This window comes from Acinonyx jubatus, chromosome X (assembly GCF_027475565.1).
Source record: "Acinonyx jubatus isolate Ajub_Pintada_27869175 chromosome X, VMU_Ajub_asm_v1.0, whole genome shotgun sequence".
NCBI lineage: Eukaryota > Metazoa > Chordata > Mammalia > Carnivora > Felidae > Acinonyx > Acinonyx jubatus.
The window spans coordinates 44,013,577-44,026,785 of record NC_069389.1 but is presented as its reverse complement, the minus strand read 5'-3'; the positions used below and the strand labels follow the sequence as shown (position 1 = coordinate 44,026,785).

At 40.4% G+C, this 13,209-nt stretch overlaps 1 protein-coding gene across 1 annotated transcript; it reads left to right on the top strand.

Annotated features, from left to right (window-relative positions):
* The first annotated feature begins 10,111 nt into the window (after window positions 1–10,111).
* GSPT2 (G1 to S phase transition 2) lies at window positions 10,112–12,668 on the top strand. Its single transcript, XM_015076255.3, has 2 exons — window positions 10,112–10,249; window positions 10,356–12,668. The coding sequence occupies exon 2, from the start codon at window positions 10,367–10,369 to the stop codon at window positions 12,248–12,250; it is 1,884 nt and encodes a 627-aa protein (XP_014931741.2). The 5' UTR covers window positions 10,112–10,249; window positions 10,356–10,366; the 3' UTR covers window positions 12,251–12,668.
* Window positions 12,669–13,209: the final 541 nt, after the last annotated feature.

Sequence of the window (13,209 nt, the reverse complement as noted above, 5' to 3'; positions counted from 1 at the left end):
ACAAAATGTCACCCACTGGGTGGCTTTAAAAGTAAAAGTTTATTTTCTCACAGTTCCAGAATTAGGAAGGCCAAGATTAAGGTACTGATATGGTTGGTTTCCCCTGAAACCACTCTCTTGGGCTTGCACATGGACAGCCTCTCGCTGCCTCTTCACATGCTGTCCCTCCGTGTTCACACACCTCTATTTTCTTACCGTGTGTCCTAATCTCCTCTTCTCACAAGGACACCAGTCAGATTGGAGTAGGGACCCGCCTAACAGCTTCATTTCAACCTAATGACATATGCAAGAGCCTGATCTTCAAATACAGCCATATTCTGAGGTACTGGGGGTTAAAGTCTTAATATATGTATATTGAGGGTACACAATTCAGCCCATAAGAGGCAGGATCATCTCTGAGACACCCTGTCAGCCCCATTTGTGCCACCATCTCCCATCATCAGAGAAGTGGCCAGAGTTAAAAGTATGCCCCCTTCCTGACATGCAATATGCCTTGTGCTGTGCTGAGGAGATAGTGGACCTCTTTCTCTTCCCTCTGTTTATGTTTGCCATGCTAAATGTAGTAAGTCAGAGATGGAACAATGATCCATGACAGGGAAAATAATGTGTCATAGAGGGACTAGTCAGTACCCTGAACAAGCCACCTCAACCCTCCTCTAGGGGTCTGTGTTCCCTCATCATAACATGGAGATAATTCTGGCTACCTGTGTTATAGGACAGAACAAGGTGGCAGTTATGCAAGTGCCTGGAAATGGAATGTGGCTCAAACTTTATGAGTTTATCCCTTCCAGTGCATAGTCAATCCTTACCCTTGATTGTGTTTTTTGGTCCTAGGAGCCCTGCCTCTCCTTCTCACTGGATTTGTTGATTTCTGATCCAAGAGTCTTTCTTACCAATACCCCCTATGGTAAGAAAAATTGATTTTGCTTTAAAAAAGTATATTCTCATAAAAGGCTTCCGCACAGGGAAGGAAACAATCAACAAAACTAAAAGGCAGACTATGGAATGGGAGAAGATATTTTCAAATGGCATATCTGATAAAGGGTTAGCAATCAAAATCTATAAAGAACTCATCGGGGCGCCTGGGTGGCTCAGTTGTTTAAGCACCTGCTTTGGCTCAGCTCATGATCTCATGGTTCGTGAGTTCAAGTCTTGCATTGGGTCAGCTCAAGCCCCACTTTGAGCATGAGCCCCACATCGGGTGAGCTTGAGCCCCACATCGGGTGAGCTTGAGCCCCACTTCAGGTGAGCAGGAGCCCCGCTTTGGGTGAACTCGAGCACCCTACTGGTGAGCCCCACTTCTCTCTCCCTCTCTGCCTGCCCCTTGCTCACCTACGTCCTGTCTCTCCCTCTCTCTCTCTCTCTCTCTCTCTCTCTCCCTCTCTCTCTCAAAAGAACTTATCAAACTCAACATGCAATAAAACAAACAACACAGTGAAGAAATGGGGAGAAGACATGAATAGACACTTTTGTAAAGAAGACATCCAGATGGTGAACAGATTCAGGTAAAGATGCTCAACATTACTCATCATCAGAGAAACACAAATCAAAACCATGATGAAATATTCCCTCACACCTGTCATAATGGCTAAAATTAACAACAGAAGAAACAACGCATATTGGCGAGAATGCGGAGATATGACAACACTCTTGCACTGCTGGTGGGAATGCAAACTGGTGCAGCCATTCTGGAGAACAGTTTGGGGGTTCCTCAAAAAACTAAAAAAAGAACTACCCAAATGATCCAGAAATTCCACTATTAGGTATTCACCCAAAGGATACAAAAATACAGATTTAAAGGAGTACATGCACCCCAATATTTATAGCTGCATTATCAACAATAGCCAAACTATGCAGAGCCCAAATGTCCATCGACTGATGAACGGATAAAGAAGAAGTATTATATGTATATATAAGGGAATATTACTCAGCCATCAAAATCAGTGAAAGCTTGCCATTTGCAACAACATGGATGGAGCTAGAATGTATTAGGCTAAGCGAAATAAGTGTATCAATAAAAGACAAATATATGATTTCACTCATACGTGGAATTTAAGAAACAAAAGAGATAAAATTGTGGGAAGGGAGGGGAAGAGAAGAAAGGGAAACAAACCACAAGAGATTCTTAACAATAGAGAACAAACTGAGGGTTCATGGGGGCAGGTGGGTGGGTGATGCGCTAGATGAGTGATGGGTATTAAGAAAGGCACTTGTTGTGGTGAGCACTGGGTGTTGTATGTAAGTGACGAATCACTGAATTCTACTCCTGAAGCCACTATTGTACTGAATTATTAACTAATTGAAATTTAAATTAAAAAAAATTATACCTAATCCCAAAAATGGGACTCTGGACTTCTCCGATGCAGTCATGGCTCTCTCATTCTCCTCTGTCGGGTGATGGTATTTCCAGCCTCCCCTACACCTAACAGTGGCGGCCATGTGACCAAGTTCTGCCCACTAAAGTTGATGGGGCATATGTAGGGGTCCCCTGTGAAAGATTCTATTTGTTGATAAAAAGGACATATGTGCAGAGGAATGTTAATTCAGCCATGAGAAAGAAGGATATCCTGCCATCTGTGACAGGGAATTAGAGGTAGAGTCTTCTTCTGGGTCAGTCTTCATATTTTAGCAAAAAAGCCTCAGAGGAGTGTTGCATTATTCCCTGAGGAGGCACATACTGTATGGCTGTCCCTCTTTTTATATTGCCAGCATAGATCGCTGGCGTCCTTTGAAGCTTAAAGTTGAGATATTTTGGGGTGCCCAGGTGGCTCAGTCAGTTAAGCTTCTGACTTTGGCTCAGGTCATGATCTCACGGTTCATGGGTTCGAGTCCCACGCCAGGGTCTGTGCTGATAGCTCAGACCCTGGAGCCTGCTTTAGATTCTCTCTCTCTCTCTCTCTCTCTCTCTCTCTCTCTCTCACTCACTCAAAACTAAATAAACATTAAAAAAATTAAAGTTGAGATATTTTACTTCTATTTACCCTTCTTTATTTATTGGATGGAATTCTTCTCTGATGAACAGCTTCCCTCATCCACTCTTTGGGAACCAATGTTACAGTTCATGTGCCAAACATGGCATGGGATAATTGTTTCATTATTTGTCTCTGCTCACCCAATTTCAAAATAACGAGTTTATTTCATAGCATTTCATAATGGTGACTAGGAAGTCTTTGTTTCTTTAGAGTCGCTATGGACTCGATATTTAACCACACCTGATGTGTTTAGGTCCATCTTAGTTATTATTCTCACTGACACTCAATTTGGCCCTAAGTGATGCAGACTCAATCTGAATCTGCCTACACAGGAGCGAACACAAGCAGGTGCTTAGTAAATGTGTGCTTTAAGTACGTCAAATAACTGAATGAGGTGTATTGATATCATAACTTGATTGTTTTGTCATAACATTATATTTCTGTGCCCGCCCTGCCATCAGATGTTTGAAATTGACACTATGCCTTTGCCGTCTTTGGTGTTATTCAAGTATTACTACACTGGGATTCAGAAAATGTAACACTCTCCTTCATTGGATACTTCTAGTTTCATGGGGGTGTGGTGGGAGACAAGTGACCTCAACTCATGAATTTCATTATCTTTTGGCTTCCAAAATTCATTCCCTCACATGACCATTAATCCTCACTCACGCTGTTTTCTCTGTGCTCATCTGTGCCATCATCTGCTATTGCTCTACTTCCCAGAAACTTGCAGAGCCCAAATTTCCCTCTTTCCCTAACACAGCTCTTCCTTACCGCTGTCCCAGCACTCTTATGGAAGTACCTTGTCAGCACATCAACAAGTGTCTTTCTTTATTCTGCTTCTTCATCTCAGTGGTTTTTCCAATTATGTCCGTGCATCTTGGATGCTGAGTGTTTGGACTTGGTCACATCAAAGACCCTCTGGCGACCGGCCTCCTTTTCCTCAAACTTCAATTTTCTGATTTCAAACATGGGGCCAAGAGCTAGCTCTCCTATGTCGATGTGAAATGAGTTCCGCAAAAGATTGTTAGAACATTATAAATCATACAACATCCGGATGTGTAAATTTTTGTACCCACAATTACTTGAATACAGGCTGCTGTATAATAAATGTTGGATTAAGTGTAGGGGAATTAGATGACACCTTGAACTTATTCCATTACTCTTAGAAATGACAGTAATATTTACACATGGATCACTGGATTATATGCAGGAATTGGTTGGCCATCATGTTTACATATAAGGACCTTTTTTCACCTTTTTTCCCCAATATTGGCTATTGTCTGAGAGGGGCTTCTTCAGCTATTGGCTATCAGGCAATTCAATTCTAGCTGAGGGTGATTCCCCAAACTTTATTTAATTTTTTGTTTCTAATTGAGATAATAGATGTATAATCTTGTGTAAATTTAAGATGGGTATGTTTATTTGATACATATGTATATGATTTATGTGTACATACACATATATGATTACAACCTATTGTTAACTAACATCTACATGATGCCATGTAATTATAGTATTATTTGTACGCTTCACCAAATTTTACTGTAGCAATTATTACTACCGGTGTAAAATGAGTAATACTGAGTGCATAATATCCTAGTTTTTGGAGTTCTTCAGATTTCCATAATTGTGTTCATATTATTCCAAAAGTAACAGGATTACCTCATTAGCTTTGGTTTTGTACTTCTGTTCTCACCTAGTATTTGAAACATTGGAGAAATAACTTCCCAGAGTGTGGTATGGACATGCAGGCAATAGAAACTGCCTTAGAATGGAGATATGTTTTTCCCAGTTTAACCTCAAAATTAGGCTGTTTTCTCTGTGCATACTCCAAGGCCTGGCTTATAAGCATTTTAGCCCTGATTGATGTTGCTGTCCCATACTTTATTATAGTAGTGGTATGTGAGTAATAATGAATCTGCTGAAGTATTTTGTAATTTCATTCTCTGTGTTTCTTTGTACCCACAATGCATCCTTGCACTAGCAACCCATGGTGTACATATGAATGTGGATTCATCTCCACTTATCAAATAAGAAAACTGAGGCACAGAGCAGTTAAAGAAATTTAACAAAGAATTAGTTTGAAATGCTAGGCCTTGAAATGAACCCCAGCTATTTGGCACTTCTACTATTCAGTGTTTGGTTGCTGTTAACAGAAAACAGTCTATGTTAATTAGGACAGGGATAATTGGGGAGTTATGGGCTTTTAAATACTGTCCTTCTGTAGGGCCTGGATATACAGGTCTATTCATGGCCTCCCAGAATTATTATCGCATACAGCAGAATTGGCTCCCAAGGGGATTTGTCACTGCTGCCACATTTTGGGAGCGGGGAAATGAGTATGTTTTCAGTGCAACTGTTGGCTTTAGGTTTATGGTACCTTAGTTGCCTACCTGGATACGGGAAAGTTTACCAAACTGTTAGCTCAATGAAGATACTTCTTCAGCTGGATTCACAACTCCAAATCAAGCCTGCCTTACCCCACATCTCTCTCCATTTAAATGGGTTTTAAAATAAACCTGATCTGTGTGTGTCAGATTGGCAGGAGGTAAAGAGCATCTGAAATCTTAGTAGCAAAAACTTTAGGAAGTGGAGTGGCTTTCCATCTTCCTTAGAATAGAGAGTCAAATTTATGTACAGAGCTCAAAGACATCCTGAGAGAACAAATATGAGGCTTCCAACACAGTCTTCTTAACCCTGTGTTCACTAGCTCCTAGATATTTTTCTGTTCTTATTTTAGCCCATCTAATACTACTATTCCTCGACTGTAGATGAGTTTTAAGACTCTGTTTGTGCTCCAGCCTTCTCAGTTATGCTAAGCATATGTTGGGGGGAAAGGGGAATCTCAAAACCTGGAGTACTGTATTATGTTTTCCAGTCTAAACTGCTTTTGTTTAATTGGTATTCTTTTTTATTTTTATTTATTTTTTATTTGAGAGAAAGAGAGAGTGAAAGAGAGCTCATGAGTGGGGGAGAGAGGCACAGACAGAGAGAGAGAGAGAGAGAGAGAGAGAGAGTCCTGAGCAGACTCCATGCTGAGCTGATATGGGGCTTGACCCCACGACCCTGAGATCATGACCTGAGCTTAAATCAAGAGTCAGATGCTTAACTGACTGGGCCACTCAGGTGCCCTAATTGGAATTCTAAAAAAAAAAAAAAGATGTTACTACTCCCAAGTTAACCACCTTACCTATACCCCAAAAGTCTATTCTGTATCTTCCCCCATTCCCCATTTTTAATATTGGAATCTTCCCTCAGAATCTCCACAGGATCATCTCTTACTTCAGGAAAAAAACATAAGTCCTCATAAAAGAACTCAACTGCATTATCCTTTCTCTCAAGTTCATCCATATTTCCGTTCTCTATAAATAACCTAAGACTTTATCCTCTTCTTCCATTTGTGACTTACACCCACCAAATCTCCCAATTCCTTTCTTAATATATAATAGATGCTACAAGTCAGTATGGCCTTAGCATCTTTTTGTCCGTGTTTGAACTCCAAGTCCACTATTTACTAGCTATGTGACCTTGGATAGTCCAATCAGCCCCTCTAAACATCCATTTCTTATCTATAAAAGAGTGATAGATTACCTTCTTCACAGAATGGTAGGGAAAACAAAATGAGAGAATCCATAGAAAATAATTGAAATATGACCTGCTACTAAAAAACACTCAACAAAAGTGAATTATTATAAGATAGATGTAGTTTAACTATAATGTACTGGATGATAACATGGAGAACATATGAAAAAATCTGTTTTCTCTATCATATTAGTTCTGGTAGTACTGACACTACTATATGTATGGATAGTATAAGTCATATGAGTAATTATTTTATTTTCTAATTTTATTATCCCCTGTTCTCATTGAGAACCAGTATTCTTGGTTTAATAGAAATGTATAAAATTGAGCTGGTACATTTTGTCATACCAGATAATGAATAAACCATCAAGGACTACTAGCATAGTCTCAAAACGATTCAGAACTCATCCTGAAGTGGCTTCCACTGGCCAATGAAGGACCATCTCAACATCAATAAGTATAGTAAGGAAATGTTCAAAACACATCAAATATATATAAATCCAATAATTCATAATTATTATTTTGGAATATCCTTATTTGTCATCTGTGAACAATTATAGGCAACCAAGTCATTGTTTTGAAAACTCAAATAAATAGAAATAATCAATCACTTCAATGTGTTTCTGTTACAATTCATACCTCAGAGTAACAAAATTGTTGATGAAGGAAAATTGTTTTAAAACTGCATTACAGTTAATAAAGAAAAAAGGCACCTGGGTGGCTCAGTTGGTTAAGCATCCGACTTGGGCTCAGGTCATGATCTCACAGCTCATGGGTTCGAGCCCAGGGTCAGGCTCTGTAGCTGAGAGCTCGGAGCCTGGAGCCTGCTTCAGATTCTGTGTCTCCTTCTCTCTGTCTCTGCCTCTCCCCCGTTTGCACTGTGTCTCTCTCAAAAATAATAAACATTAAAAAAAGAAATGACAGAAGTACAGTATCACATTTTGCAACCTCTAATGACATGTTTCTACACAATCATAATTAATTCCTTCTAACTGTAAAACAACCTGATCTTATGTGAAATGTTTTGAAAATACTCAAAATGTGAAAAAAATTGCACCTATCTCTGATCAAGCTCATAGATCCAGTTATTGATATACAAGAAATAGAAAAATATTCTAAACTATACTACAGAAATACAATCAGCAAACTCAAGAATGCAGAAAATTCCACAATTCACATCATTCATTTTCCCTTTAATGTGATAAAGCTATACAGGAAATCATGGCTAAACCATAAATGTCATGATAGTGGTTACATTTAAGGTTAGCGGGAGTAGGTTGTGACTGGAGAGGGTACTGAAAAGTCTTTTGGGTTGACCAGCAAATTTCTAATTATTGATTTGTGTGGTGGTTACAAGTGTGTTTCCCTTATTTAAAACAAAAAAGTTTATTTATTTATTTTGAGAGCCAGGGAAGAGAGGCATTGAGGGAGGGAGAGAGAAAATTCTAAGCAGGTTCTGTGCTGTCAGCATGGAGCCCAGCTCAGGGCTTGAACTCACTAACCATGAGATCATGACCTGAGTTGAAATCAAGAATTGAACGCTTAATCGACTGAGCCACACAGGTGCCCCACATATGTTTTCCTTCTAAGTCAATAAACAATAATTTTTTGTTATGCAATTTTCTATATTTGTATGATATTTCACAAAAAACAATTAAGAAGAAATGACTAGGCAATGGCCAAATATTGCCTACACTTAAAAAAAAAACTTTGGTGAAGACAATTCTCTCATTTATTGATACACTCTTTCAAAGTTCTAAGTAGATAATCTTGAGACATTCACCCCATCACACAAACTAAATGAATTTTGTCCAAAATTAGTTTCTGTCTATATAGCCCTGTCAATGTTTCTCTCTCTTGGGTGGACCTGCCTCCCCCTAAACCCCAAGGGTGTGGGCTTGTCAGGACATTCTCTCACTGTTTCTCATTTCTTCTTTAAGGTTTTAAAAGTGAAGCATCCTCTGTTCTAAGTAGCAGTCATATTAGCATTCTCATGATCAATGCAATTGACCTAGGCAAAGGAAACATCCCAGGTCTGTCCTGATTCCTTGCTAATACTAACCTTATGTGAACACAACTGCCTATCCCTTGATAAGCTCTCTCAGAGACATTTTAGAAAGTCTATCCTAGGTTTATAGAATGCTGGAGAAAGGCTCCAGCATATGTATGCAGTATTGTCCAAGGGTTTCTGCACATTCAAACTCTCAATTCTTACTATTCATTGTGAATAAGCATGCACATTCTTTTTATGTGACAACAAATAATTAAGCCATTACCAGAGGCAAAAAACAATGAAGGGGTTTGATATCTAATGGCTTGGAAATAGCACAGAAGTAGTGAAATAGTGGCAGCCTCAGACTGAAACCATAAACGTCCAGGTCTATTAGACATAGAACATTTTTTCTACTCCTAAAGTCTGGAGAACAAAATTGTTAAGTTATAAACCAGTGACCAATTTTTCAAGTATTTTGACTTGTTGGATTTATTTACTATCCAACTTTATGACCTCATCTTGTACTAGCAAACTGTATCTTTTTTTCTATTTCAGTTTGATCTAAATTAAAATAATTTACAGACTAACTCTTCTAAGCTTTGGGTCAAATATTATAAAGTCTTTCTGAAAGTGAGATTCTATTGATTAGTATCTATGGACTTTGTTCATCTCAGAGGTCTTAATCAGTTTAAATAGGCTGACATCCACACACCCTGACATTACCACTAACTGGGGAAGGTTCCAACATGACACTGATTTGTCCTTAGACAAACCCAGTGCCAGAAGTATGAGCAGTGAATAGGGTTCTAAGCCTCCAGAATGGGACAGGAAATACTGAGGACCCGGGGTGTATTCTGAGGAGGTGCTGGTGAGCGAGGCAGGAATACTCAGAATATAAATTGGTTAGAAGAATACAAGTGATCTGGGGCCAGTGCCTGTCTATGTGATCCATCACAGCATTTTGGGCTAGCCATTGTTCAGGCACCAGCACAAATACTGTAAGTTGGGCAGGTTCAGTGGGACAACATTCTCCTTGGCAATTCCTTTCATGGACACAGTCAGAGTACTTAACATGAAAACAAGTTATAACCCCATCCTTACACCACAGAAGTCATCAACAAAAGTTACAGGCTTATGGGGTCCTCTGGATGAGGGAAAATCAAAAAGCCTCTGGGTTTCAAATTAAATGAGTGATTTCAAGTTACATTTCCTGGGTTCAACTACATCTTCATGTATTTCATGAGTGCCTCTCTAGTCAGTAATTTCTTCCTTTGGTTGCTGGGTTTCTGGGTAGTTAACCCATCTCCTGCCTCCATTTGTCCAATAGCAATTCTCATTTTTACTTGAATCTTTGAGTAGAATTGTAAATCAGCCGTGCCAGTCTAGGTTTAATTATTACACTGTCAAATTGCTCTCCCAGATCCTGTGAACAAAAATGAATGGAAAATTTCGTTTTACAAATCCTACTTTCGGACTTAGTCCATGGCTGAGAACTAAGCAGGCCCAGCGTACGGATGGCAGCGAGGGGTCAATCCACGCCCCGCGTTGGGTCGGCTGTGGAGGAGTCGGAAGTGGTTGGGGTTTGGGGGAGGAGATCCGCTCACACACAAGAGGAGAGGGTTGAGCCGCCATATCTGCTGCTGCTGCCGCAGTTGCGAATGCAGTGTTGGGACTTAGCTGCTGCCGCGCTGCCGCTAAGGTTCGTGTCGCTCCCCCTTGCCCCTTCGCTCTTGCAGCCTTACCCCTGGCGGCGTAGCCCGCTCTTTCTGGCGTGTTAATCCCACTCCCTCCCCGCCACCCATCAGGTCCTCAGACCATGGATCTGGGCAGCAGCAGCAGCGATTCCGCGCCCGACTGCTGGGACCAGGTGGACATGGAAACCCCGGGTTTGGCCCCAAGCGGAGACGGAGCCTCCTCCGCGGTGGCCGAGGCCCAACGGGAGCATCTCAGCTCGGCATTCAGCCGTCAGCTCAACGTCAACGCCAAACCCTTCGTGCCTAATGTACACGCCGCGGAGTTCGTGCCGTCCTTTCTGCGGGGCCCGGCCCAGCCGCAGACCCCCCTGGCCGACATCACCAGCATCGATGAAACCTGCACCGGTGCGGGCGACCCTCAAGGTAAAAGGCTGGGACGGGAGGCACCTGTGGAACATTCCAAAGAGGAACAGTTAGTGTGGCGTGAAGGTTCCAATTCAGCCATTACTATGGAACTTTCAGAACCTGTTGTAGAAAATGGAGAGGTGGAAATGGTTCTAGAAGAATCATGGGAGCACAATAAAGAAGTAAGTGAAGCTGAGCCAGGGGGTAGTTCCTTGGGAGATTCAGGGCCCCCAGAAGAGAGTGGCCAAGAAATGATGGAGAAAGAGGAAGTGAGAAAAACTAAATCTGTGGTTATGCCCTCAGGTGCTCCTAAAAAAGAACACGTAAATGTGGTATTCATTGGGCATGTAGATGCTGGAAAGTCAACCATTGGAGGACAAATTATGTTTTTGACAGGAATGGTTGACAAAAGGACACTTGAGAAATATGAGAGAGAAGCTAAAGAAAAAAACAGAGAAACTTGGTATTTGTCCTGGGCCTTAGATACAAATCAGGAAGAACGAGACAAGGGTAAAACAGTAGAAGTGGGTCGTGCCTATTTTGAAACAGAAAAGAAACATTTCACCATTTTAGATGCTCCTGGCCACAAGAGTTTTGTCCCAAATATGATTGGTGGTGCTTCTCAAGCTGATTTGGCTGTACTGGTAATCTCTGCCAGGAAAGGAGAATTTGAAACTGGATTTGAGAAAGGTGGACAGACAAGAGAACATGCGATGTTGGCAAAAACAGCAGGGGTAAAACATTTAGTAGTGCTTATCAATAAGATGGATGATCCCACAGTAAATTGGAGCAGTGAGAGATACGAAGAATGTAAAGAAAAACTGGTGCCCTTTTTGAAAAAAGTCGGCTTTAGTCCCAAAAAGGACATTCACTTTATGCCCTGCTCAGGGCTGACTGGGGCAAATATTAAAGAGCAATCAGATTTTTGCCCTTGGTACACTGGATTACCATTTATTCCATATTTGGATAATATGCCAAACTTCAACAGATCAATTGATGGACCAATTAGACTGCCAATTGTGGATAAGTACAAGGATATGGGTACTGTGGTCCTGGGAAAGCTGGAATCAGGATCCATTTTTAAAGGCCAGCAGCTTGTGATGATGCCGAACAAGCACAATGTGGAAGTTCTTGGAATTCTTTCTGATGATGCTGAAACTGATTATGTAGCCCCAGGTGAAAACCTTAAAATCAGACTGAAGGGAATTGAAGAAGAAGAGATTCTTCCTGGATTCATACTTTGTGACCCTAATAATCTGTGCCATTCTGGACGCACATTTGATGTTCAGATAGTGATTATTGAGCACAAGTCTATCATCTGCCCAGGCTATAATGCGGTGCTGCACATTCATACTTGTATTGAGGAAGTTGAGATAACAGCCTTAATCTCCTTGGTAGACAAAAAATCAGGAGAGAAAAGTAAGACACGACCCCGCTTTGTGAAACAAGATCAAGTGTGCATTGCCCGTTTAAGGACAGCAGGAACTATCTGCCTCGAAACATTCAAGGATTTTCCTCAGATGGGTCGTTTTACTTTAAGAGATGAGGGTAAGACCATTGCGATTGGAAAAGTTCTGAAACTGGTCCCAGAGAAGGACTGAGCAGTTTTCTTGATGCCCCTGCACAATACTGTGAGAATTGACTAAAGAAGTTCACCATCTTCTCTTATTTACTGCCCACTGACAGACTTTTCTTCATATTTTGCAAAGTAATTTCACAGCAAAAATTCATGTTTTGTCACCTTTCTCATGTTGAGATTTCAGTTATGTCACTATTGAATTACCCACAACTTTCCTCTTTTGCCATTTTGCTTCCTTGGACAGAACCAGTAATAGCTTTGTAGGTGATGTGGGTGTAATTGTCTATAACAATGAAAAATTAATATATTTTTTAATTTTTCATTTTCCCTTAGGATATTTAGTCAACCTTTGTTCCACACAGATCAGAGTGTGTCAGTGTGTGTGTACATGTTAAAAAGACAACTAACATGTCAATAAAATATTCCATTTGAAACTCTTACTGGTATCCAAAATGCTTTTGAATATTTTTTAAAGTTTGTACATAATAGTTTTCAATTAGCTTTTTTACTTTCTCAGATAATTAAATACATTTTATTACTTGGGGTTTCAAAAACTGTCCTCCACTCACTGTTTTAAACGAGGCATTTGCAAACAATGCACAGTTTCATATTAAAGGAAACATTTTCACTTTGAAAAAATATCTCTTTGAGGGCTCTTCCCAGTGAACTTTGTTTTCTCCAATTTGAATCAGTAATGGAGCTCTTCTGTTTCCCCACTTGTAATTTGAAAAAGAAAGGCTCAGACCATCTTTCAGGTCCCATAATGTTGAGCATTGCCAAATTACAAATATACCTGGGGCTGCAGATCATATGTTGACTAGACAGTTATCCATACCCCATCATCTTAATATACCCCTTTGCTTTGTTCACCACCAGACTTGTAATGGGGGACACAACACAGTAAGGGGCATGACTATTGACAAGATAAATGCTTATAATAGGGCTGTAAGTCATTTAGTAAAAATTAAGGGTTAGTGTGGG

What these genes read in the sequence shown, in the direction of transcription:
- GSPT2 (XM_015076255.3), top strand. Translation starts at nt 10,367, where the DNA reads ATGGATCTGGGCAGCAGCAGCAGCGATTCCGCGCCCGACTGCTGGGAC.